The sequence below is a fragment of the Garra rufa genome, chromosome 4 (assembly GCF_049309525.1).
Source record: "Garra rufa chromosome 4, GarRuf1.0, whole genome shotgun sequence".
In the NCBI taxonomy this organism is placed as follows: Eukaryota; Metazoa; Chordata; class Actinopteri; order Cypriniformes; family Cyprinidae; genus Garra; species Garra rufa.
In genome coordinates this window covers 24328580-24352123 of record NC_133364.1, presented here as the reverse complement: position 1 = coordinate 24352123, position 23544 = coordinate 24328580, and the positions used below count along the sequence as shown (strand labels likewise).

Sequence of the window (23544 nt, the reverse complement as noted above, 5' to 3'; positions counted from 1 at the left end):
CTACAGTAGGAAACAAGAAACAAGCATTTCAAACAGGCTTGTATAAAAATATATATATAACATATAACAGAATAGAATAGACCAGAACCAAGCATTCCATACAACAATGTGAGGGGGGAAAGAAGAACAGAACATTTAGAATAGAAAACAGAATAGAATATCAGACCACTGAATCCCCAACCTGACCAACCAGAATCCAGCATATTCGTGTTGTGCAATAAATATGACAAACAGCAGATTATTATCATTCCCTGACATTTAAAAATAACATTATATTTACAAGCAGCTTTGAAAGTCAGATAATGGACATCAAATTGTAAACCAATAAAAAAGTTCAAGGGTTGTTTTTATTAGTTATTGCTGCTCTCCATAAGGGAAATACATTTTACATCTTGTATTGCACGTGGATTTGTGTGTGTGTTATAAAGACAGGGTTCTTTTTCGGTGTTACCTCTGAACAGTAATTATGTTGTATTATCAGTGAACAGTCAAGTTTTAGCTTGTACTGTCCTCTAGTGTTCATGGGTCTCAAGTTTTTCCATTCTCAGACTTTAATGTGATGTGATTATGTTCGTGCCAATGTTGTCGAAGTGGATTACGGCATTATAATTGTGGTTTACGATACATTTGGGGTTCATGGCGTCCTTTTCAGGGCACACGAACTATTAAACACGGACAGCTTGAATACACAATGTTGCTTTGGAGAAAATAAAAGCAATATAAACGCATCTAAATATAAATATAGACACATATACATCCCCTCTATGTTTTTAAATCTAGCAAAATAAATGTGAATGAAGTCGTATTTTCCAGTACTCGCCTTTTATGAGCTCCATGCTAATCATACGCCTGCTAATTGCAAGGTTATATCTACATGCCACTAGAGAGCAGTGTTCAACTATTGGTGTCAAGTTAGGGTTTGTTGGAAAGTTGTACAAAATTTTACGTGAATTTTTCGAGTTGCCACGACACAGTAGCCTATACGGTGATGTCACAGTAAACAGGGTCAGGAATTATTGTCATTTACAGAAATGTGTCTGTATTACAGTAACATTTTACATAATTGTAGTTAAGTGGCATGTCCACAGTACTACTATTGCTAGATTTTAACTTCCCAGCATGAATAATACGGTATGTCTACTTCATGGTAAATAAGTAATAACAGCAAATGATGCCTTATTGTAAAGTATTAACATATTTCTATATATAAAACATTGCCAAAGATGACATGATTTCACTTAAAAATGTGGCATATTTTTCTAAAGCATACAGTATGCTGGCCCAAAAATATGAAGTTTAACTCTCTTAATAACACATACTATTATGTTTAGTTTAAACACATTATTTTTTATTGTCTTATTGCTTGGTTGTGTCCTTACTAAACTGTAGAACTGTTGTAGACAGTCACATACTTTGCATACAAGCTGTAATACCCTCATGTGACATGTAAATGTGTGGTTATAGTGTTGTAACCCTTTGAGATCCAATGCAAATGCTTACTCAAATCAGATGTGTTTTCCTGGCAGCTCAAAGCAACGGTAAGGTCTAAGGTCACTGCCTAATTGATCTGCTTCAACCTCACAGTCATGCTTGCATATTAAAAGGCTGATCCTCAGCCAAGGAGTGATAGCGTAATGATTTTTGAAGCCCTTTCTGCAAGCTACGCAGTGTGGATGTTGCAGTGAGGTGTGGTCACAGTTCATTCGACCTTGGAACATATGGTCCGTTGTGACACTGGCATCTGTGATGGGTCTAAGACAAAGTCATGAACCTGAGAAAACACAACTGGGATGCTGACAATGGAACAGAATAGAATACAATAGAAAATCCAGTAAACAAATACACTATCAGTCAAAAGTTTTTGAACAGTAAGATTAATGTTTTTAAAGAGGTCTCTTCTGCTTACCAAGCTTGCATTTATTTAATCCAAAGTGAAGCAAAAACAGAACAATTTTGAAATATATTTTTACCATTTAAAAAAGGTTTTCTATTTGAACATACTTTAAAATGTAATACATTCTCCTGTGATTTCAAAGCTGAATTTTTAACATCATTACTCTAGTCACACAATCCTTCAGAAAACATTCTAATATTCTGATTTGCTGCTCAAAAACCATTTATTATGTTGAAAACAGCCGAGTAGATTTTTTTTTAAGTTTTCTTTGATGAATAGAAAGTTCAAAAGAACATAATTAATGTAATTTAAAGCATCCTGTCTATTAAAAAGGTGATAAATCTTTCTTGAAAAGCAAATCCGCATATTAGAATGATTTCGGAAAGCTCATGCCACACTGAAGACTGAAGTAATGATGCTTAAAATTTAGCTTTGATCACAGGAATAAATTACATTTTAAAATCTAATTTAAAAGATAACAGTTATTTTAAATAGTAAAAATATTTCAACCTATTACTGTTTTTGCTGTACTTACAACTGCAGGATTGAAAAAAAAAAACATCAGTCAAATTTTTTTTTAGTGTATGCGAACATGCATAAAGAGAACGTGTAGTTGCCACCTTAAAGTGTTTTTTTTTTGTTTTTTTTATACAATCACAAATTTATTTATAAGTACGTAGTCAGGTTAATCATTCATATTAATTATGTTTAAACAGCTGATGCCATTGACTTCCACAGTATTTTTTCCAGACTACCGAAGTTAATGGTTATCCTCAACTATTTGGTTATGAACATTCTTCGAAATGTCTTCTTTTGTGCTCAACAGAAGAAAGAAATGCATACAGGTTTAGAACGACTTGAGGTTAAGTATATATTTTTGAGTGAACTATCCTTTTTGCTTTTGTCAAAGTCAAAAATATTATTTAATATGACTGAATTAATTTTTAGTCATATGGCGTAAATAACTTCTTAAAGCAACAGCTGACAATATCCACCTCAATAGAAAAAAAAATGCTTTCTAGAAAAAAAAAAACAATAGAAACTGCCTAAAGAAAAGAACTGGGAATAGCTGCATTAAAATGATTTTTAGATTATCTATTTTCTTATAGATACTACTAATTTATACCATTAAAAATAAATGAATATTAACAAATATTGGTTTTATTACTATTCCTAAGTTCTAATAATTCAAAAAAATCTACTCTATACAGATATACTATATATTTTTAAAGAAGAGCAGGCATGTTGTAATGTGCTAGCTTAAAGAGGCCTACAAAAGGGGTTTTGTGATTTGGCCATTTACCTTCTTCCCAGCATGCACTGGAGCATGAATAATTAATATGGCTGCATTGTTTGACCACTTGCCGCTTTTATTTACACTGTTGTTGTTGATTTAGTTGCTATGTTTACTTCACGTTACCCTTGTCAGTTTGATTACTGTCTTGTTGTGTTACACGTAGCAAGTGTTGAGGCCTGATTGTGGCAGTTTCGAGTTATTGTATTTTGTTGGATGAGTGTTTACATGAGGTTAATAGTTTAACTGTGTAAAGCCTGACAGAAAGATCATATTTAATTGGACCTAAAGAAAAAATCTTAAATATATATACAATAAAAGAAAAAAAGTGTGGATATGTGTTTTATGTTTTATATTATATTTGATATATCAGGCTTTTTTTTGGCCCATTAAGTATAAGTAAATGACAATTATGGCTGGCTTTAATACATGACAGCTTAACATAAGTTCAGCCAAGATATAAATGATGTTCCATAAAGAACCTTTAACATCTGAAGAACCGTTTGGTTTCGCAAAAGGTTCTTTGTGGCGAAAGAAAGTTCTTTAGATTGCAAAAAGGTAAAAAAAAAAGAAAAAGAGATGGTTCTTTAAAGAACCCTTGGCTGAATGGTTCTTTGTGGAACCAAAACTGTTCTTCTATAGCATCGCTGTGAAGTACCTTGATTTTTAAGAGTGCAAGTACATCAATACAACAATATTTAGGTTTTGCAACTCATTTTTACATTGTAAGATTACGATAAACCCCTCAAAAATGAATTTACTAGCTCCCATTCATCCTGTCAGTCTGTTTGGATGGAAAGAGCAAGGCAGCAGTTCATTGGCATCGAGAGATGACATGTCCACCACCGCCCTGCATCATTCATGTCCTTTACTGCTGATGCTGAGGCAAAGCGCGCGTCCCCGCCTCGACCGAACGCGTCGCACAGACGTGAACGCGCCTGCATGCATGAGAACAGGAAGCAGCGCGAGCCCGTGAATACTGACGCGCTGGGGAACGGATCGCTACGCTTTTACGGACCCTTTTTTCATCCCTCTGAAGGGATTTACAGCGAAATAACGGGGGCTCAAGGAATAGTCTTGATCAAACAAGACAAAGCCAGACCTTATCCTCGGTCTTTTGATTTCCAAGCCCCCCTTTTGCGCTCAGTTCTTGGTTTTCTTTTTTAAAGAAGGGCGTGTGGTTTTCCGGAGAGAGAGCTGGTGCATGTTGAATACTGTGCGTTAGGTTTAAACGGTTTGGATCGTCGTGAGGATGGGCTGCACGTTAAGCACGGAGGATAAGGCGGCGGTGGAGAGGAGTAAAATGATCGACAGAAACCTGAGAGATGACGGAGAGAAAGCCGCCAGAGAGGTCAAACTCCTACTGCTCGGTAAGAAACATTTAAACATATATGAGAGGCCCAAACTGTCCCGTTTCTTTGTTATAACTGCCTTACACAGTCACTAAAACTACGCTGTAGTTACTATTACAAAAGTAACGGAAAGTTTGGTTGTGCGGTAACGTTAATTGTAATCTTTTGATGCCCACCCACTAGGCTACTCAACCCGTTAGCATTCACGAAATGTTACTTTTATAGTTTTAACATCTTTATATTGCTTTATATAACTAGAGATAGTCGACGTTTTACTTTGTTCAGAATTCTAATACATTATTAATAACAGAACGTTATGGACAGAAGGAATTATTGATCGTCCCACTAGGCTAAATGACCACAAAGTAACACAGCTGTCATAGAAAACTGTCGCAATGCACTCAGAACTAGCTCATACACACTGTGTGATGCACTGGGAATTAAAGGAAGGGGTTTAAATGGCCGGAAATGCATTTTTTGAAGGGTCCATTGGTAATGAGCTGTTGTGGTGATGATGGTTTCAGATGTAGGAGGGGTTTGACTGACAATGGCGACCTGTTGCTTCATTCTGCTCTTATTGTGAAACGATGGTACATTTGATCATGATGTCTTGTGCATTTGACCATCTGTGTGTTTCCTGAAATGCCACATCACATGGCAGCACACGTAAACAAATGAGAGATTAAATAAATAAACATTCATTTATAAGACTGACTGCATCTGGTTCATAACAGATGAAGTCAAGACTTGTGCTTAGATTGGGCATATTTGTGGGCAATTTCTTGACTGATGTAGGAAAACATAATCTGTACCAGGAACTAACCAGTCCTCTTAAATATAACTGCCTAATTCTAATGTTTAACCACCCAACTATACCTAAACTTTACCCATATACCCATCCAACTGTAGCTTAGGAACCGACAGTAAGGATTTCCAACTGGCCCAGGACCACTGTGAGAGACCACTGGCAGTTGGGCCGAACTTTCAACGTGATCACATACAAATGGTCTAAATAGCTAACATAAATTATTTTCACTTTGGCAAAAAATAACATTTTGAAATTTGAACATGCAGCATTTACATGTCTGAAAAGGTTAACCAGTTTAACTATCCAACCTTGATATAACTACTAATCCCAGCACTAATTTATTAATAAGCCGTTTACTGTTTTGATAAACAATTGTCAGTTTTCTGCTTTAAACTAGTAAATTTACTAAAAGGCCTTTTTATGAAATAGGGATAAAATAGCAGTATTATGACAGTCAGGCTAGCATAACACAGACAATTTAATTAAATTAAACATTTGTTTCAATCTCTTACAGCCTTAAACATAATTTAGCAACATACGCTCATTGGAAATATGTGCCTCTAATATACATTTCTGCAAAACTGAAAAAACCTATATGTATGAATTAAAATGAACACTAGAGGCAGTAAAATCTTCATTAATTTTCACACCGAGTTTTGATTAATAAAGCCTAACTCTCACACAATTACTTGCAGAACATTATGTTATGTCTTTAAAACAATTTCTACATCCTGTGCGATTTGAAAACTGATACTTTAGAACATTGTTGTCACATAATCAGCTGAACATACATGAGTTTCCTAATTCAGTAGGATAGCTCAGTAGCTCAAGCAATACAGTGTTGCACTTGAGTGATGAAGTGTGAACGAAGTGACGAACCCGTGAAACGATCACTTTTATCATGGTTTTATCACTTTTGCAGGTTTATGTTTAGGGTTGGGTTTGGTGTAGGAAATATTTCCAACATGATAGAGCATTAACCTCTAGCGACACTACCCGGATATTTGAATTCTGAACAGCCGCAATGCATACCTCAAGCAGCAATGTAATAAAAACATGCCACAGTCACGTATTGAACGTGTGTTTTAGTGCCACTCTCTGGACATTTCACTTTGAAACTGCCTCGAAACGTGCAGTAACGTACGTAATTACGCTGTTGCAGAAATGTATGTAGAGGAACGTATTTCCATGAGCCTGTAGTAGTGTGATGTCTTTGAGGCCTACAAAGTAATAGTTTTCCATTCCTTAGTCAGCGTGAAAAGGTATATAAGATGGCTAGATATCATACTAACACCAGGCAACATATACATCATTTGTGTTTCTCACAATGCATCTACTGCGTTAATCTGTTATTTTATTTCCAAGCCGTACTGTCCGCAGTCATCCTGACCTCAGTACCTATTGCTTCCACCGAGATGTTAGCAAGATGGTATCTCAAATGCTGCCACTAGTCTCTAGGCAACACGCAGACGCACACAGACACACAAACTCAATGTGTTCAAATTACCCGTAACAGTGGCACCAATGGAGTCTGGTGAAAGGAAGGACCCAACACGCACACACACACACACAAACACACGCTCGCTCGCTCTCTCTCTCGCTCTTTCAGAGCATTAAATACGGAGAGCCTCTTTGGCTTGCTGAAATGACCAGCACATGGAGGGTTTGGTGACTTCATGTGTTTGTCTAAAACACAACCGTACCAGGCACTTGGTCGTTTATCTGACGCTGGGGTGCATTGACACCTGACGTGGTTTAGCAGCTAGAACACTCGCACGATGAAGCAATCGCTCAACGTGCCGAACGTTTGGCTGGAATATGAGCATTTCAATAAGCGGTTCAACTGCGATAAGATCCAATAATATTTGAAATCTAATCCATTTGGAAAAAGAGCAGTTTTATATTTTTCATTGCCAGATTTGAGGTTTTTTTGGACAGTAATCTTGTAGATTTATTTTTATTGAAGGTAATTCATCATACATACATGCATAACACATTTGCACAGATTTGTGGTGGAGCGAATATGATTTTCTTTCAGTGTCGAATCTCGTATCAAAATAGGATGGTCAATATTGGATTGGTCAGTGTTTGCATTCTTACTCTCATAATAAAAAATAGCTAAAATATAGTTAAATTATGACTAATATTTAATAATAATTTAAGCAGGGTAATGTATTTTTAGCTGGTTATCAGCAAAAATAATGTTTTGTGATATTGAGTGTATTATATTTACACTACCAGTCTAAAGTTTTTGAACAGTACATTTTTTTAATTTTTTTTTATAAATCTCTTCTGCTCACCAAGCCTGCATTTATTTGATCCAAAATACAGCAAAAGCAGTAATATTGTGAAATATTTTTACTATTTAAAATAACTGTTTTCTATTTGATTATATTTTAAAATGTAATTTATTCCTGTGATCAAAGCTGAATTTTCAGCATCAGTACTCCAGTCTTCAGTGTCACATGATCCTTCAGAAATCATTCTAATATGCTGATTTTCTGTTTAAGAAACATTTATTGTTACTATTATTTAAAACAGTTGAGTACATTTTTCTTTAATGAATAGAATGATCCAAAGATCAGCATTTATCTTAAAAAAAAAAAAAAAAAAAAAAAAAAGCTTTTGTAACATTATATACTGTACCATTTAAAAGCTTGGAGTCAGGGAAAGAAATTATTGAAATTAATACTTTTATTTAGCAAGGATGATTTAAATGGATCAAGAGTAATTATACGAAGACATTTATAATGTTACAAAAGATTTCCATTTCAGATAAATGCTGTTCTTATGAACTTTCCACTCATCAAAGAAACCTGAAAAATTCTACTCAGCTGTTTTCAATATAATAATAAATGTTTTTGAGCAGCAAATCAGAATATTAGAATGATTTCTGAAGGATCATTGGAGTAATGATGCTAAAAATCCAGCTTTGAAATCACAGGAATAAATTATTTTTTAAAATATATTCAAATATAAAACAGTTATTTTAAATAGTAAAAATATTTCAAAATTGTACTGTTTTTGCTGCACTTCGGATCAAATAAATGCATCAAATAAAATTATTTGATTAAAATTAAAAATCGTACCGTACTTGCAGACTAAATGACAATCTGATTTAATGTTACCAGATGATCAGTTTATTTAGACAATATTTTTCAAAATCCAAAAAATATTTTAAAACACATTATCATATTTTAAAAAAACAAAAGGTTAGTCCACTAACCAGGCTGTCTCTGGATGTTTACACAAAATTAAAATTTCTCTTCCAAAGCCAATTGAGTACAGCTTTTGGCTGATGACTTTGGCAAAAAAAAAAAAAAAATAAATGAGCCGAATGCTGAATGTTGATTTTTTTTGGCTGATATGTATCAGTCTATCAATAATAGTATCACTATCTCTTTGGTTCCAGTTGGTGTTTGGGTTGATTTCTATTAGATGTTGTTTTAGCAGCTTTTGGCAGGAAATGGCTAGTGTTTGTGCACCATAGAAATCAGGGTGTGGTGTATTGCGGATCATAACCTGAAGCTTGTGTGTGATAACCCGACTGATTGCCGGACAGCTGGTCTCAGTGGAGGTGTGTGTGTGTGGTGTTTGGAGCTACAGGGATGAAAACAAACTGACTGGGCCTAATGTAGCAGCACTAATGTCTGTAAACCATGTAAACCTCAGACCATCTCTCTGTTGTAGTTGATCACTTACACACACACTGCAGTAATGCATCACCATACCCTTGAATATCTCCTTTAAAGACCAACACAAAGAATTCAGAAGAGCCGCTAGTATGGAATATATCGGTCATGGAGAAGCTTTTTGCAGTGTTAGTGTATGGTGTTATTATTTGTTATTGAGTAGTTATATGTGTGGGTGAGTGAAAGCGTAGATCGGTCTTTTGACGCGTCACGGTTTGAGGGTTTTTTAAAAGGCTTTGATGTGCATACCGTTCACATTCCAATGATGTCATTAGAGGGGAAGTTCACGGGTCGGTTCAATAAATTAACATCACAGAGCACTTCAACAGTACAATATATGAGTGTTTTGCACTTGTGGACTATTGTAATGTTTTTAAAAGCAGCACAGAATTAAAAAATGACCCTATGTTGGCTTGATTTCTTCCATCAAACACAAAAGGAAATGTTTTGAAGCATGTCAGTGATGGAAAGCCTCAGTTACCATTTATTTCCCATTATTTTTTTCCCTTAAAAATTTGAATTTCTTATTTGGAATCTGTACTTCTTTTATTCTTAGAAATTGGGGGGAAAATGTATATATGCATATACAATTATATATATATGTGACCCTGGACCACAAAACCAGTCATAAGGTTAAATTTTACAAAACTGAGATATATACATCATATGAAAGCTCAATAAATAAGCTTCCTATTGATGTATAGTTTGTTAGGATAGGACAATATTTGGCCGAGATACGTCTATTTGAAAATCTGGAATCTAAGGGTGCAAAAAAATCAAAATACTGAGAAAATAACCCTTAAAGTTGTCCAAATTAAGTTCTTAACAATGCATATTACTAATCAAAAATTACATTTTGATAGGTTTACAGTAGGAATTTTACAAAAAATCTTAATGTAACATGATCTTTACTTAATTTCCTAATGATTTTTGACATAAAAGAAAAATCAATAATTTTGACCCATACAATGTATTTTTGGCTATTGCTACAAATATACCCCAGCGACTTAAGACTGGTTTTGTGGTCCAGGGTCACATATTTGTGACGCTGTACCACAAAACCAGTCATAAGGGTCAATATTTTGAAATTGAGATTTATAAATATTGAGAAATTCACCTTTAAAGTTGTCCAAATGAAGTTCTAAGCAATTCATATTACTAATCAAAAATTAAGTTTTGATATATTTAAGGTATGAAATTTACTAAACATCTTCATGGAACATTTATTTAATATCCTAATGATTTTTGGCATAACACAAAAATACATCATTTTGACCCATACAACGTATTTTTGGCTATTGCTACCAATATCTGTGCTACTTGTGACTAGTTTTGTGGCCCAGGGTCACATATAAATATTAAAATTAAAAAAAATAAATAAATAAATAATAATATATATATATATATATATATATATCCACACACACACACACACACACACACACAATTCTGAAGTATAAAGTATAAAAATGTTTTGTTAACAAAGAATAATAATAATTAATTGCCATCCCTATCTGCGATACTAGTCTTCAAAATATAGATTGTAAAACATGCTTCTCTTATTTTGATTGTACATTCATTTGGGAGTCAGTGTGTGAATATACACTATTTATTATTACAAGTTTTGCTTTTAGGTGTGATTGACTGAACCTAACATGATTAATTACAGAAAACTGGGATTAATTGCTTCAAAGTTCTAATTGATTTACTTCCCATTTTAAGCTACAGTAATGCAGACTTTGTAAAATCACTTTTAACGGATTAGTTCACTTCCAGAATAAACATTTCCTAATAATTTACTAATGTCATCTTTCTTCAGTTGAAAAGAAATGAAGGTTTTTGAGGAAAACATTCCAGGATTTTTCTCCATACAGTGGACTTCAATGAGGCTCAATGAGTTGAAGGTCCAATTTGTGGTTAAAAAAAATAGATACATTTTTTTTTTACTAGAGAAGACTCTTATTCCTTGACTTGGATCGTGTAGAGCCCTTTGAAGCTGCACTAAAACTGCAATTTGGACCTTCAACCCGTTGGCTTCCACTGAAGTCCACTATATGGAGTAAAAAAAAATCCTGGAATGTTTTCCTCAAAAACCTTAATTTCTTTTCGACTGAAGAAAGAAAGACATGAATATTTTGTATGACATAGAGGTGAGTAAACTATCAGGACATTTTCATTCTGGAAGTGAACCAACCCTATAAAATTAACCCAAACCCTGCGAAAAGAATGAACAAGCTTCTAAATTAAAAAGCCAAAGAACTCTTGTGAGCATCAGCTGTTTGATGAGTCAGTGTGTTTCATGAGATGTGAATTCAATAGATGTTGTTTTGGGAATACCAAATGAGATTGTTAATCCTCATTAGGTGTTTACGTGCTTGAATTAGTTTGCGCGTCATGATTTTATTGGGCTCCGAAAGAACAAACTGTTCATCTTGGGTCATCTAATAAACTCTTTGTTTCAGAAATGCGCGTGTATGCGTCTGTGTGGCTCTGTCTTTCTTGCTGTCGTTCCCCTGGATGGATACAATAAGTCCCTCTGGGCTACAGGCCTCTGTGGTGAGACATAATTAAAATAATGTGTCCTCTCTATTGCTGTTCTCTTCCTTCTGAAGGAGTCTTTCCAATTACAGGTGTCTGCTCATCTATGTCCCTGCCAGGTCAAATGTTTACACTGAGCTCTTACTGAAAGTAATAAAGTAGCTACTGTAGAGTGTGCTTGGGGATTTAAAGGAGATGTGTGTATTTTATTTTATTTTTTCCATTTAAAATATTTTTCCCCTCAAGTAAGCTGTTTGTTATGGAAGCCTGTTTCCACCACTGAATAAAACACTAAAAATATAACTGTGGCTTTTTATCTCACAATTCTGTTTTTTTTTTTCTCACAATTGTGTGATATAAACTGGCAATTCTGAGAAATAAAGTTAGAATTGCAAGATATAAACTCACAACTCTAAGAAATTAACTTGCAATTCTGAGAAATTAAGTTAAAATTGCAGGATATAAACTCAAAACTCACATTTTTTTTCTCAGAATTGCAAGTTTATATCTCGTAATTGTGACTTTTTTCTCAATATTGCAAGTTTATATTAAAATTCAAGTTAAGTCAAAATTGTTAGATATAAACTCACAAATCTGACTTTTTTTCTCAGAATTGTGAGTTTCTATCTCACACTTGCGACTAGTTTTCTCAGAATTACAAGTTTATATCTCGAATTTCTGACTATAGCATACAATTGTGAGTTATAAAATGAGAATTGTGAGATATAAACTAACAATTCTAAGAAATGAACTTGCAATTCTGAGAAATAAAGTTAAAATTGCAAGACAAACTCACAACTCTGACTTTTTCTCAGAATTGCTAGTTTATATCTCAGAATTCTGACTCTATTGCACGCAATTGCAAGTTAAGTCAGAATTGTTAGATATAAACGCACAATTCTAAGAAATGAGCTTGCAATTCTGAGAAATAAAGTTAAAATTGCAAGATATAAACTCACAACTCTGATTTTTTTCTCAGAATTGCACGTTTATATCTTGCAATTGTAACTTTTTTCTCAGAATTGCAAGTTTACATCTCAAAATTCTGACTATATTGCATGCAATTGCAAGTTAAGTCAGAATTGTGAGATATAAATTCACAATTCTAAGAAATTAACTTGCAATTCTGAGAAATATAAGATATAAACTCACAACTTTTATATCTTGCAATTGTGACTTTTTTCTCAGAATTGCAAGTTTATATCTTGAAATTCTGACTTTATTGTATGCAATTGCAAGCTAAGTCACAATTGTGAGATTTAAACTCACAATTCTGACTTTTTTTGTCAGAATTCTGAGTTTATATCTCACAATTCTGACTCTGTAGCAGGCAATTGTGAGTTATGAAGTCAAAATTGTGAGATATAAACTCAGAAACAGTATTTTTCCCTTCAAAATTAAGACTTCTGAGAATTCTGAGAAAAAAGTCATTTTGAATTATCTTGCAATTCTGACTTTTTTCTCAGAATTGTGAAGAATTCTTTTTTAGGTTTACATCAGAAAAAGACAGAATTATGAGAATTATCTTAAGAATTATCTTACAAAACAAGGTGCTGGTCAGAATTTCATTAAATTGGCCTGCAAATGCTAAATTATGAATTGTATATAAAATGTATACTTATTTGTTTAATTCTGTGTTTACAGTAACCAATTTTTACTTAATATGCCCCCCCCCCCCACCCACCCCCCACTTTACTGATGCTACCAAGATTACAACATCATTTTTTGCAATTTCCTCATCTGTGTTGGCCAGATAAATAACTTTACTTAGCTGACTAACTCAAAAACTGACGGCACAAGTTGCAACCAAGAAAATATACACAATTTTTTTTTAGATACACAATTTACCCAAAAGGGCAAGGAACAGTTCTATCAATGAATTTTATACCAATTCTGTTTAGTGGCACGAAAATTACACAGCTCATCTTTGTGAAATTGCCAGAGAAAATTCTGGCTTGAAATGCTAACAGATCTCACCTGCAAAAACAAGACGTGAAAATGTATCTGCATGTGAGGTTCATTAGAAGGGCTACAAGTGTGTAATGTAATACGGAGCGTGTGTTTGCTGTAATCTAATAAGACTGGGCAGTGCGACAAAGCATTGCATTAGACTTGTCACATGGTGTCAGTGTATTGAGACACGCTGGAGTTGTGTATCACAGATAGGCCACTGATGCAAGTGTGTTATCGATTGCTAACTGTACGAAAAAGGGGTAGAGATATCTTCGAAGGTCCAGAAATAAGTAGTTCCCCCTCAAATCTTAAAGGGATGAATATTATGTCATCATTTACTCACCCTCATGTGTTTCCAAACCTGTATGAGTTTCTTTCTTCTGTTGAACACAAAAGAATTATTGTGAAAAAGCATTGCTGGTAGCCATTGACTTCAAAGGAAAAACAGTACTGTAGAAGTCGAGGGCTACAAGCAACTGTTAGGTTACAAGCATTCTGAAGAAATTGATACAGGTTTGGAAAAACATGAAGGTGATTAAATGATGACAATTATATTTTTTTATTTAACTATTTAACCCTTTAAGGAAAGCTTGTGGATAGAATACGTGACAAACATGAGGCTCGCTGCTGTCAGTTATTAGGATTATGCTATTCATAAAATGGTTGATTAGTAAAATAATCAAAGACGAAATACTCGTGATTTATCTCAACATTGAGTGGCTTACATAATCACATAGGACTTGAAAAGAACAGATGTACTTTAATGATGCCTGAGGAGAAAGTGCAGTGCATGCATAATAAAGAAACTGGGGAAAAGATCATATTTTTTCATACAAAAGAAGGAAAACATGCATAACAAGGTGTGTTGTTGTTGTTGTTGTAAATAAAACCATCAAATTAAGTCTAAATCATTAAGTGCACATATTTTATTTGTATTAGCATTCAAATTTCATTAATTTTATTGATAATTATGTCTGTTTCTATAACAAATACCCCTTATTTCTGCCATTTTAGAAATTACAATAGTACATTTATTACCTACCTGACCTAATGACGAAAAGTACCTGTGGGAACTTTTTCGCAAGATGTGAAATACATACCAATAAGTACATATCACTGCAGTTTCTTAAAGAAATGAACTCTAGAGGCGGTAAAACAGCGAGCACTTGTAATCGTTTTTGTATACAGTTATGATTACAGCTTCATGTGTTTCACTTTCCGTCGAAGCAAGCTTGATTGGTAGCTCAGCCGACACAGAATTGGACTTAGGATGCAAAATCCTTGGGTACAAATCCTGTGAAAAACATGACTCTGAAGCTGAAATATTGAAAAACAAGTTAAAACGACATGCTGACGATTGCGTTTTTACATCACATTTGCTTTTTTTCATACTAGTGTTGTCACGATACTGGAATTTCTAACTTCGATACGATACCTTGAAAAATATCGATATTCGATACTATTTTCGATACCACAAAAAAAAAAAAACTGCCACAATATTAAGGAGGTAAATTTCTTTTTTAATTTAAAGATATAGTCTAGAACATGACAATGAGTACGTTTACATGGACAACAATATTCCGATTTTAACGCGATTAAGACAATACTCTGATTAAGAAGCAACCATGTAAACTGAGATTTTTGATTAATTTAATCCGACTAAAGTCATAATCGGAGTAAACACAAATCGAATTAAGACAGGTGGAGTATTCCTATTTTAGTCGCATTATGGAAGACATGTACACACCTTAATCAGACTATTCCCCTTGTGTAGGACTTTTCGCCACATTTTGTGACAGGATACACACTAATGCTGCGTTCCAGGCAGGTTTTTGAGCTCGTAAATCACGTGTTCAAACCACGACTCAGGACTTTGTAGCGTTCCAGGCAAGTCACGCCAAGCATTTATTATTTTTATAGTATTAATAATTTGATTGCAACGTTATATTGTCCTAAACTCAATTTTTCCACCGTGTGCCACTGAACACCGCACCCCTAGAGGCTTTATTGTTGTTTCTCGGGCTATGTCACGTCAGAACTCGGAACTGGGAGTACGTCGTCGATCTAGTACGAGTTCACGGGTGGGAATTCACGGGTTTGAGTGCCGTTCCAGTGCACTTTCACGGGTAGAAGTTTGGAAAAACACGGGTAACGGGTTGTCTGGAACGCGGCATAACGCTCTCAGTTGGTTGCGCTTTGGTTTCATTTTTATTTATTTATATTTTGCTACAACATGGGCTTAATCAATGCTCATTGCTGATAAATAGCCTAGTTTGTTATCATAATTTTTAGTTTTATGGAAACGTTTTTAACATTCAACCCCCTTTTTCATTAGTATAATTTGTAAGTATTTATTTTAATTTTGTGAACGGGATTTCCGCTATTGGAATGTCTTAGGATGCTTTTTACTTTTACTATCGAATTCATGATCTTGGTTTTGCTTGCATATATAAGGCTACACCTATCAATTTTAAGATTAAAACAAATTCTTAAAAGATGGATTTGTTATTTTTAATTAAACAGCATAACAAAAATAAATTAAAACTAGCTTATATAGCATTTATTAACAAAAACTAATAAGACGAGGCATGGACTCCATCACATGCTGTTATATGCCGACTAAACAATTTATTACAGGGCGCGCAAACACTGAGCAATCAAAATAATTAATAAAAAATAAAATAAAAGAAAGCCTCCAAAGCGTAATGTGAGGTAAACGGCAAAGATAACAGGGTTTTCAAAATGAAAACAAACAAAAAAAGTAAAACTAAACTGGCTTTCGGTGACTGTGCTTGCGTGTGTTTTTTTTTTTTTTTTTTGTCCTAAAAACTGACTGGCTCTGAAACGCTCGCTGTATGGATCAGACGCTTTGGAGCAGCACAGCACGCACTCGCACAAATGCGACCACGGCAAATTTTAACTCACACATTCTAAAATATTTGTTGCATATGTCCAGTGCCACTTCAAGCTTTTGTAAAATTAAAACCCAAACATCCAAAAGTCTATAAGGAAGATGAACTGATAGCGTCGCGTGTGGACGCAATGATGTGTGTCATTAATCGATCTATGTACTATAACATGTAAAACGGGAACATGAAAGGAATATTCTAAAAGCAACTCATGTAAACAGCTTAATCATATTATTGTCTTATTCAGAATAAGGTCATTAATTAGATTACTGGTGTCCATGTAAACGTAGTCAATGAGGTATATGCATATGTACACTGCTACAGCCCTGTTCAGCTTCTTAGCTTCATTTGAGTTGGTTTCATACTTTATTTGCTGTTCAAATATAACTGGTAGTGTAGGTCGTAAACTTTTTTTTTTCTTTTTAGACCACATATTTATACTTATTTCAGATATTTGTTAACATTGGTTAACATGAATAAACAATGAAAAATACTTCCAAAACATTTATTAATCTTAGTTAATTTAAAGTTAGTAGTTAAAGTTAATTTAAACTATAATTTACTACTACATGAACTAATTAAAATCCAAAGTTATATCTGTTAATATTTTTTATTGGACCAGAGCTAACATGATCCGTTGTGTTTTTATTACCTACCGTTATCAAAGATTCAAATATTCTGTAACAAATGCATTGCTCATCGTTCATAAATGCTGGTTAATACATTAACATTATTTGATGAACAGATCTTAATGCCGGATTCATAATCAACGATACACGCAAGCAAACATGCGTGCATCACACACAAAAACAATGCTCTGGATAGACATTTAGACAAATTGCAGAATTTAAGTAATGATTTTTTTTTTTAAATAAAGTTAAATAAGCGCAGTTAATTTACATTTGACCGCAGTTAAGGTATTTACTCGTCTAAGATTCCTCAATCTGATTATATTAACGAACTGCTGTAAAAAACGGGACAACACTCATATCAGCAACAATAATAGGCAATCTTATTTAATGATTCAGATGATAATGTTAAAATGAGAACAGTTCTTCTTTATATAGACTCGGGTGTCTGTCTTTCAGGTGCTTTGCGAAAATAGTGGTGTTAGCGCCTTTTGTTAGCACTGCTCTGTAGCAACTCTTACATATTGGCTTGCTTGTGTACTTCGGCTTTCCATGTTCATTTGTTTCATATCCGAAATATTTCCAGATAGCACTCCTGCTGTGTTCTTTATCAAACAAAGCTGGTCGCGGGGGCGCCGCACTCGCCTTTCTATTCGCTTCACTTGAAAGAGACGAGACAGGCACTGCGGTCACGTGTGGTGTTTGTTAACGCGCCTTTGCAGAGAAGTGAAAGTGACAGCTCGGCTAGTATCGATACTTCGGGAAATTAGTATTGGTATCGTTCAGATATTTCAGTATCGATATTTTTGACAACACTATTTCATACTATCGGGTAGGTTTAGGTGTAGTGCAGATGGTACAATATTTTAAAACGAACTGCGTTGACACATACCAAACCAACGTCACATAAAATGTACCATATGTTTGTTCTTCTCTTCTGAGAAAAAACAACAACACTCTTTTAGCACCACTCAGTGTACATTTCACATCGAATATGTCACGAAACGTACATGGAGGTACATATTTTGCATGTTGCGAAAAAGTTCCCACAGGTATGTTTTAGTCATGAGATCAGGTTGTGTATTTTCTACATTTGGAGGCAAATCATTCAGTTGAGCCACTGGCACAGCTTACCCCAACGGATCAGACATGCTTTGCTTTACAACTACGGTTTAAAAAATTTGTGATTTACGAATGTATAAAATAATGTAAATCATTTTGTACATTGGCAAATTATATATTTTTAGAACTGAACAAATTTGCTTTGACAGCATTTTATGTGACATTTACTAAAAAAAATTCTTGTTAACTCACTGTAATATCTTTAATAGTAAATAAATCATGAGTATTTTTCCTTCACTTACTCTACTAATCAAACATTGTATGGATAGCATAATCTTAATTTTGTCTATTATGTAAGCCACTCAGTGCTGAGTAATGATGCTAAAATTCAGCTTTAAAATCACAGAAATAAATTGCATCTTAAAATTATTTATATTCAAATAGAAAACAGTTATTTTAAATAATAAAAATATTTCAGAATTTTACTGTTTTTGCTGTACTTAGGATCAAATAATTGAAGACTTGGTCAGCAGAAGAGACTTCTTTAAAATAAAACAAAAAACATTAAAAATCTTACTGTTCAAAAACTTTTGAATGTTAGTGTACAAGCTAAAAAAGCAAACGTTTTCATCCTAGGCAATTCCCGCATTTGTTGACATTTGTTTATCACGCCCCAGCAGTCATATCAGCAGGTTTGCTCATGGCGTCCCAAAAACTTTCACCTAATTTGCAAGTTGTACAAGGTGTTTGAGTGTGTCACGATGGGTGTTTGCTTGTGAGGAACCGCTGGGTTAATTCAGTCCACAAAAAATACAACGAATTACCGGCCAGGCAGATTAATCCATTGATATTTACTAATGTTGACATTTTCTTGTAAACAATCTCATTTTGGTATCATGCAGCTAAATGACAAACCATTTGAAATCTTGCTGTTGTCAAAACACGCAGCTAAAATCTTCTATTATAAGAAAATGACGATAGATGGATTTATATCAACAAATCATTACAGTTCTAACAATTTACATTGCATATTTACATCCAGATCATTCACCACACAACATGGTCTGGCAAAAACGCAGATCAAACAGAAGAGCTTTATCTGCCACAATAAAATGACACCCGCTTTATGCGCACAATCAGCAGGAAGCCAAAAGCAAGTCACTATGACAAATAGGGATTATCATGCATTACTGGAAATGCATGCATATGAGCAATACACTGCAGAGCTGCTTTTCGCTGGCACGCACCCATCAGGTATCTGAGCCCTATTTGGCAGCATGTCCTCAGAAACAGGGCCGGTTGCTATGGCAGTGTGACGAGAGTCCGGACTGGAGCATGCGCGTTCGCAGATGCATGCATTTGCTTGCACGACTGCGTGTGTCAAATGGACAAAAGCTAGATGAGTGTAATTGTGGCATGGCTCACAGCTCCTCCACAGTTCATTTTCATGAATAGAAACTGGCTCGCACCTTGTTCCTCTAGTGGCACGTTTCTCTGCGTTTGTCCGCTGCTTTATTAAGATCTCTCCCAGGTTGCTGTAGCCCTGGAGGGATGTTTCTAGCACTGCTCATAACACAGTTTCTTGTTATAAAAACATATACCTCTATTTTCCAATTCAGTGGTTTAATATTCCACAGGCTGTCGGAATTCTTCCGTTACAGGTGTAATAATGTTTTAGCTTTTAAAAACAGTTGGATAGAAATTAAACGTCTGTTTGGTTTCCCATGGCTGGAGCTGATTTTACACGCTGATAAGAGGAAGCAAAACACACAAGGGTGTGTTTTAACCCTTATTCCCCCCCCCCCCCCCTGTCGGTCTATTAATTTATTTAAATATACATTCAAATTGCGATTCATACATTCAATGAATTGTTGTTATAGTATACTAAAACTGTTTTTAAAAAAATCATTTTCAGTATTTACAATACATTTATAAATGTATAAATAAAACTACAAAAATATTAAAAATTAAATGATTAAAACGACATTTACAAAAAAATGACTAGTCAAAACTGAAAATAAGAAAAAAAGGAAAAATGTAAAAACTATAAATAATAAAATAACATTATGGTGAACATTTTTTAATTTATAAGTGAAAATACAAAAAAAACAAAAACACATATAATGAAAAGTGTATTAATAAAAGAATGGAATTCTTGAAAATGTTATGGAGTAGTTTGGCGCAAACATTTTGTTTTATTTATTTTAGAAAAAGCAAAGCAGTGTTGGTAAAGTACTTTAAACCCTGTATTCTGCAAAATGTTAATTAATTTAATATACCTTTGTGTACCATGTTGCACTAGACCAATTACAGTCCACAAAGTTACGGTCTATTATTTGAGTCTATTGTGCTAAAATGGCCGAACCTTTTTTCCACACTCTTAAAGCCTTAGAAGTCTCTTACTCATGTTTTCCATTGTAACCCATAATAAGCTTATCAGATGCTGGTATTTGATCAGACACTAAGCCTTTGGCAAAGAGCTGAACACACTTAAATACACATGACTATGCGCTCTAAGCACATGTATGCGTGCATATTAATGGCATGTTCACAATGTCCAATACAAGTTAAAGCGATAGTAAACTTGTAAAAAAAAAATTTAAATTCTGTCATTAGTTACTCACCCTCATGTCGTTTGTCACCATCGTTCATCTTCAGAACACAAATTAAGATATTTCTGATGAAATCCAAGAGCTTTTCGACTCTGCATAGACCACATTTAAAGCCCAGAAAGTCCATGTGACATCAGTAGTTTAACCGTAATGTTATGACACAAAAGAGAAGAAATTGTTGAATAAAGTCGTTATTTTTGTTTTATTTGGGAACAAAAAGTATTTTCGTAACTTCTTTAAATTAGGTGTCACATGGACTATTCATGGCCTTAAATGAGGTTGCGTTGCTGTCTACGCAGTATCAGAAAGTTCTCGGATTTTATCAAAAACATCTAAATTTGTGTTCCAAAGATGAACAAAGGTCTTTAGTTTGGAATGAAATGAGTGTGAGTAATTAATGACAGTATTTTCATTTTCAGGTGAACTATCTCTTTAAACTCTAATTGAAAGGACCTTGACACTTTCTTACAAATAAAGGTTCTTTATTGGCATCTAGGATTCCATGAAGAACCCTTAACATCCATAGAAACTTTACACCAAGGGTGTGTTCACACTTGTCATGTTTGGTTTGATTAAAACGAATTCTGGTGCGTTTGCTCTGTTAGTGCTGTTCATTTGAGTAAGTGTGAACACTGCCAAACAAACCCTGGTGCGCACCAAACAAGTGGACCAAGAAAACTAAAAAGACTCTGTCCACTTCCAAATGAACTTTGTTGCATTTGATTCAAATATGAATGCCAAACGGACCAAATACTTCTAAACAAACCAAAAACAGGAAGTAATGAGAAGATGCAACACTATGCAACATGATTTCATGAAGGGAACAAGCGGTGTATCTAAAACAAAATGAGCAGAGGGCAAACATGGAGCAACAAGGAGGTAAAATGCCTTTTATGAGCTCTTTGTGAGTTCGCAGGTGAGTTCCGTCACAAAATATATGTGATTCATCCCAACCAATCAGGTTGTGAACGTATCACTATACTTATAGGTTCGGTATCTTTAGGTTCACTGTCAAAAAAGCAGTGCGAACACTAAGCGGACTAGGACCAAATGTATCATTTTCCTTTTTGGGCCGGACCACATGAACCAAACAAACTGAACTACAAGTGTGAACACACTCTAAATGTTTTCATCATTTAAAAAATGGTTCTATTAAGAACTGTACACTCAAAAGTTAGAGAAACAAAATGGTTATTCTTCTGTGGCATCACTGCAAAAACACCCTTTTGAAGCCCTTTTTTTTTAAGAGCTAGAGAACACAAAATCTGCTCAAAGCAGTATGACTAGCGCATTTACTTCTGTAGGGCTTTTCTGTTCAGATCAAGACAGCATACACAGCAGTAGAGTTTCTGTCTCAGTGCTAGGGAGCGATATCCCAGTAGATAAGTTAAATTGGATTCTATAAGTGGAGCCATTATGGAACCAATCAATGCAGCAGTAGAAGCTGACAGAGTTTACCAGCAGCGCACATTTGTGAACATACACAGAACTGGACCTGTAGGTGTGGTTTGATGATTTTATCGACTCGGCATTTTATTTACTCACCCTCATGTCAAGTGTACGGCCTTTGTTCTTTTATAAAACACAAAAGGAGATGTTTTTGCATTGCATACAGTGACCGTCCGACTACATTAACGCTCTTCGAAACTACTTCACGGAAACTAGAAAGCCATACGTGCTTGGAATGACATAAAGGAATAAATGAGAGAATTTTCAACAATTTTTGGATGAACTATTCCTGCAAGCACCACTCTGAGAAGTTAATGAAATATTCATAGGCACTAATGAAATAATGAAAGTGTTAGAACGACTATGTACAACAATGTTCACCGTCTTAGATCTTATATTTCCAAAATCTTGTCTACATCGCTCTACAGGGTTTTACAAATTCACAAGGGGCTCCTCAGAATCAAAGCCCCAAAATGAAACCGTCAGAAGCTTTTTAATTTTCTGTCTTGTGGGGCCCATACATTAACTCAGCCATTGTTGTTTTTGAAATTCATTATGTCTAGACACTTGCGCTGCTTGTATCGTTTGTAGACAGATAAGCTAACTCTTACGCAACTGCTCTTGCAGGTGCTGGGGAGTCTGGGAAGAGTACAATAGTCAAACAAATGAAGTAAGTGACTAGTTTTCATTTTTATGCTTTATGCATTATGCTTTAGTTTTATGCTGGATATAATTTATTGCTTCCTCATATCTCTTCATATAGAATCATCCATGAGGCAGGTTACTCGGAGGAGGAGTGCAAACAGTACAAAGCTGTGGTCTACAGCAACACTATTCAGTCTATCATCGCCATCATTCGTGCCATGGGACGACTCAAGATCGATTTCGGAGATGCGGCACGAGCGGTGAGTCACAAGATTGGTGGCCTGGTGCGATTCATGTCGCCTACAGCCCACTTGTGTTGATTCACAGACACTTTAAGAATGTGAATGAATAGGAGAAAGTCTAACAGTCAATATGGTGACTGAAAAACACTATTTTGCTTTTTTCCTATTATAAAGCAGAAGTATAAAGTGTCCTGATATGACAATGAAATAAAACAGGACAATAATTTGTCTTCATTCTTTGTGTCTCAGGATGACGCGAGGCAGTTGTTTGTGTTGGCGGGCAGCGCTGAGGAGGGTTTCATGACAGCAGAGCTGGCTGGAGTGATAAAGCGTTTGTGGAAGGATGGAGGAGTGCAGGCCTGTTTCAGTCGATCCAGAGAGTACCAGCTCAACGATTCCGCCGCATAGTGGGTATCTCTGTCTTCCTCTACCCCATGCTGTCTTCTTGTCTTTCTCGCAAATGTC

At 34.8% G+C, this 23544-nt stretch overlaps 1 protein-coding gene across 1 annotated transcript; it reads left to right on the top strand.

The window, feature by feature from the left end:
* Positions 1-4140: 4140 nt before the first annotated feature.
* LOC141334134 (guanine nucleotide-binding protein G(i) subunit alpha-1-like) lies at positions 4141-23487 on the top strand. Its single transcript, XM_073839269.1, has 4 exons — positions 4141-4558; positions 22820-22862; positions 22956-23097; positions 23329-23487. Exons 1-4 carry the CDS (start codon positions 4441-4443, stop codon positions 23485-23487), a joined length of 462 nt encoding a protein of 153 aa, XP_073695370.1. The 5' UTR covers positions 4141-4440.
* Positions 23488-23544: the final 57 nt, after the last annotated feature.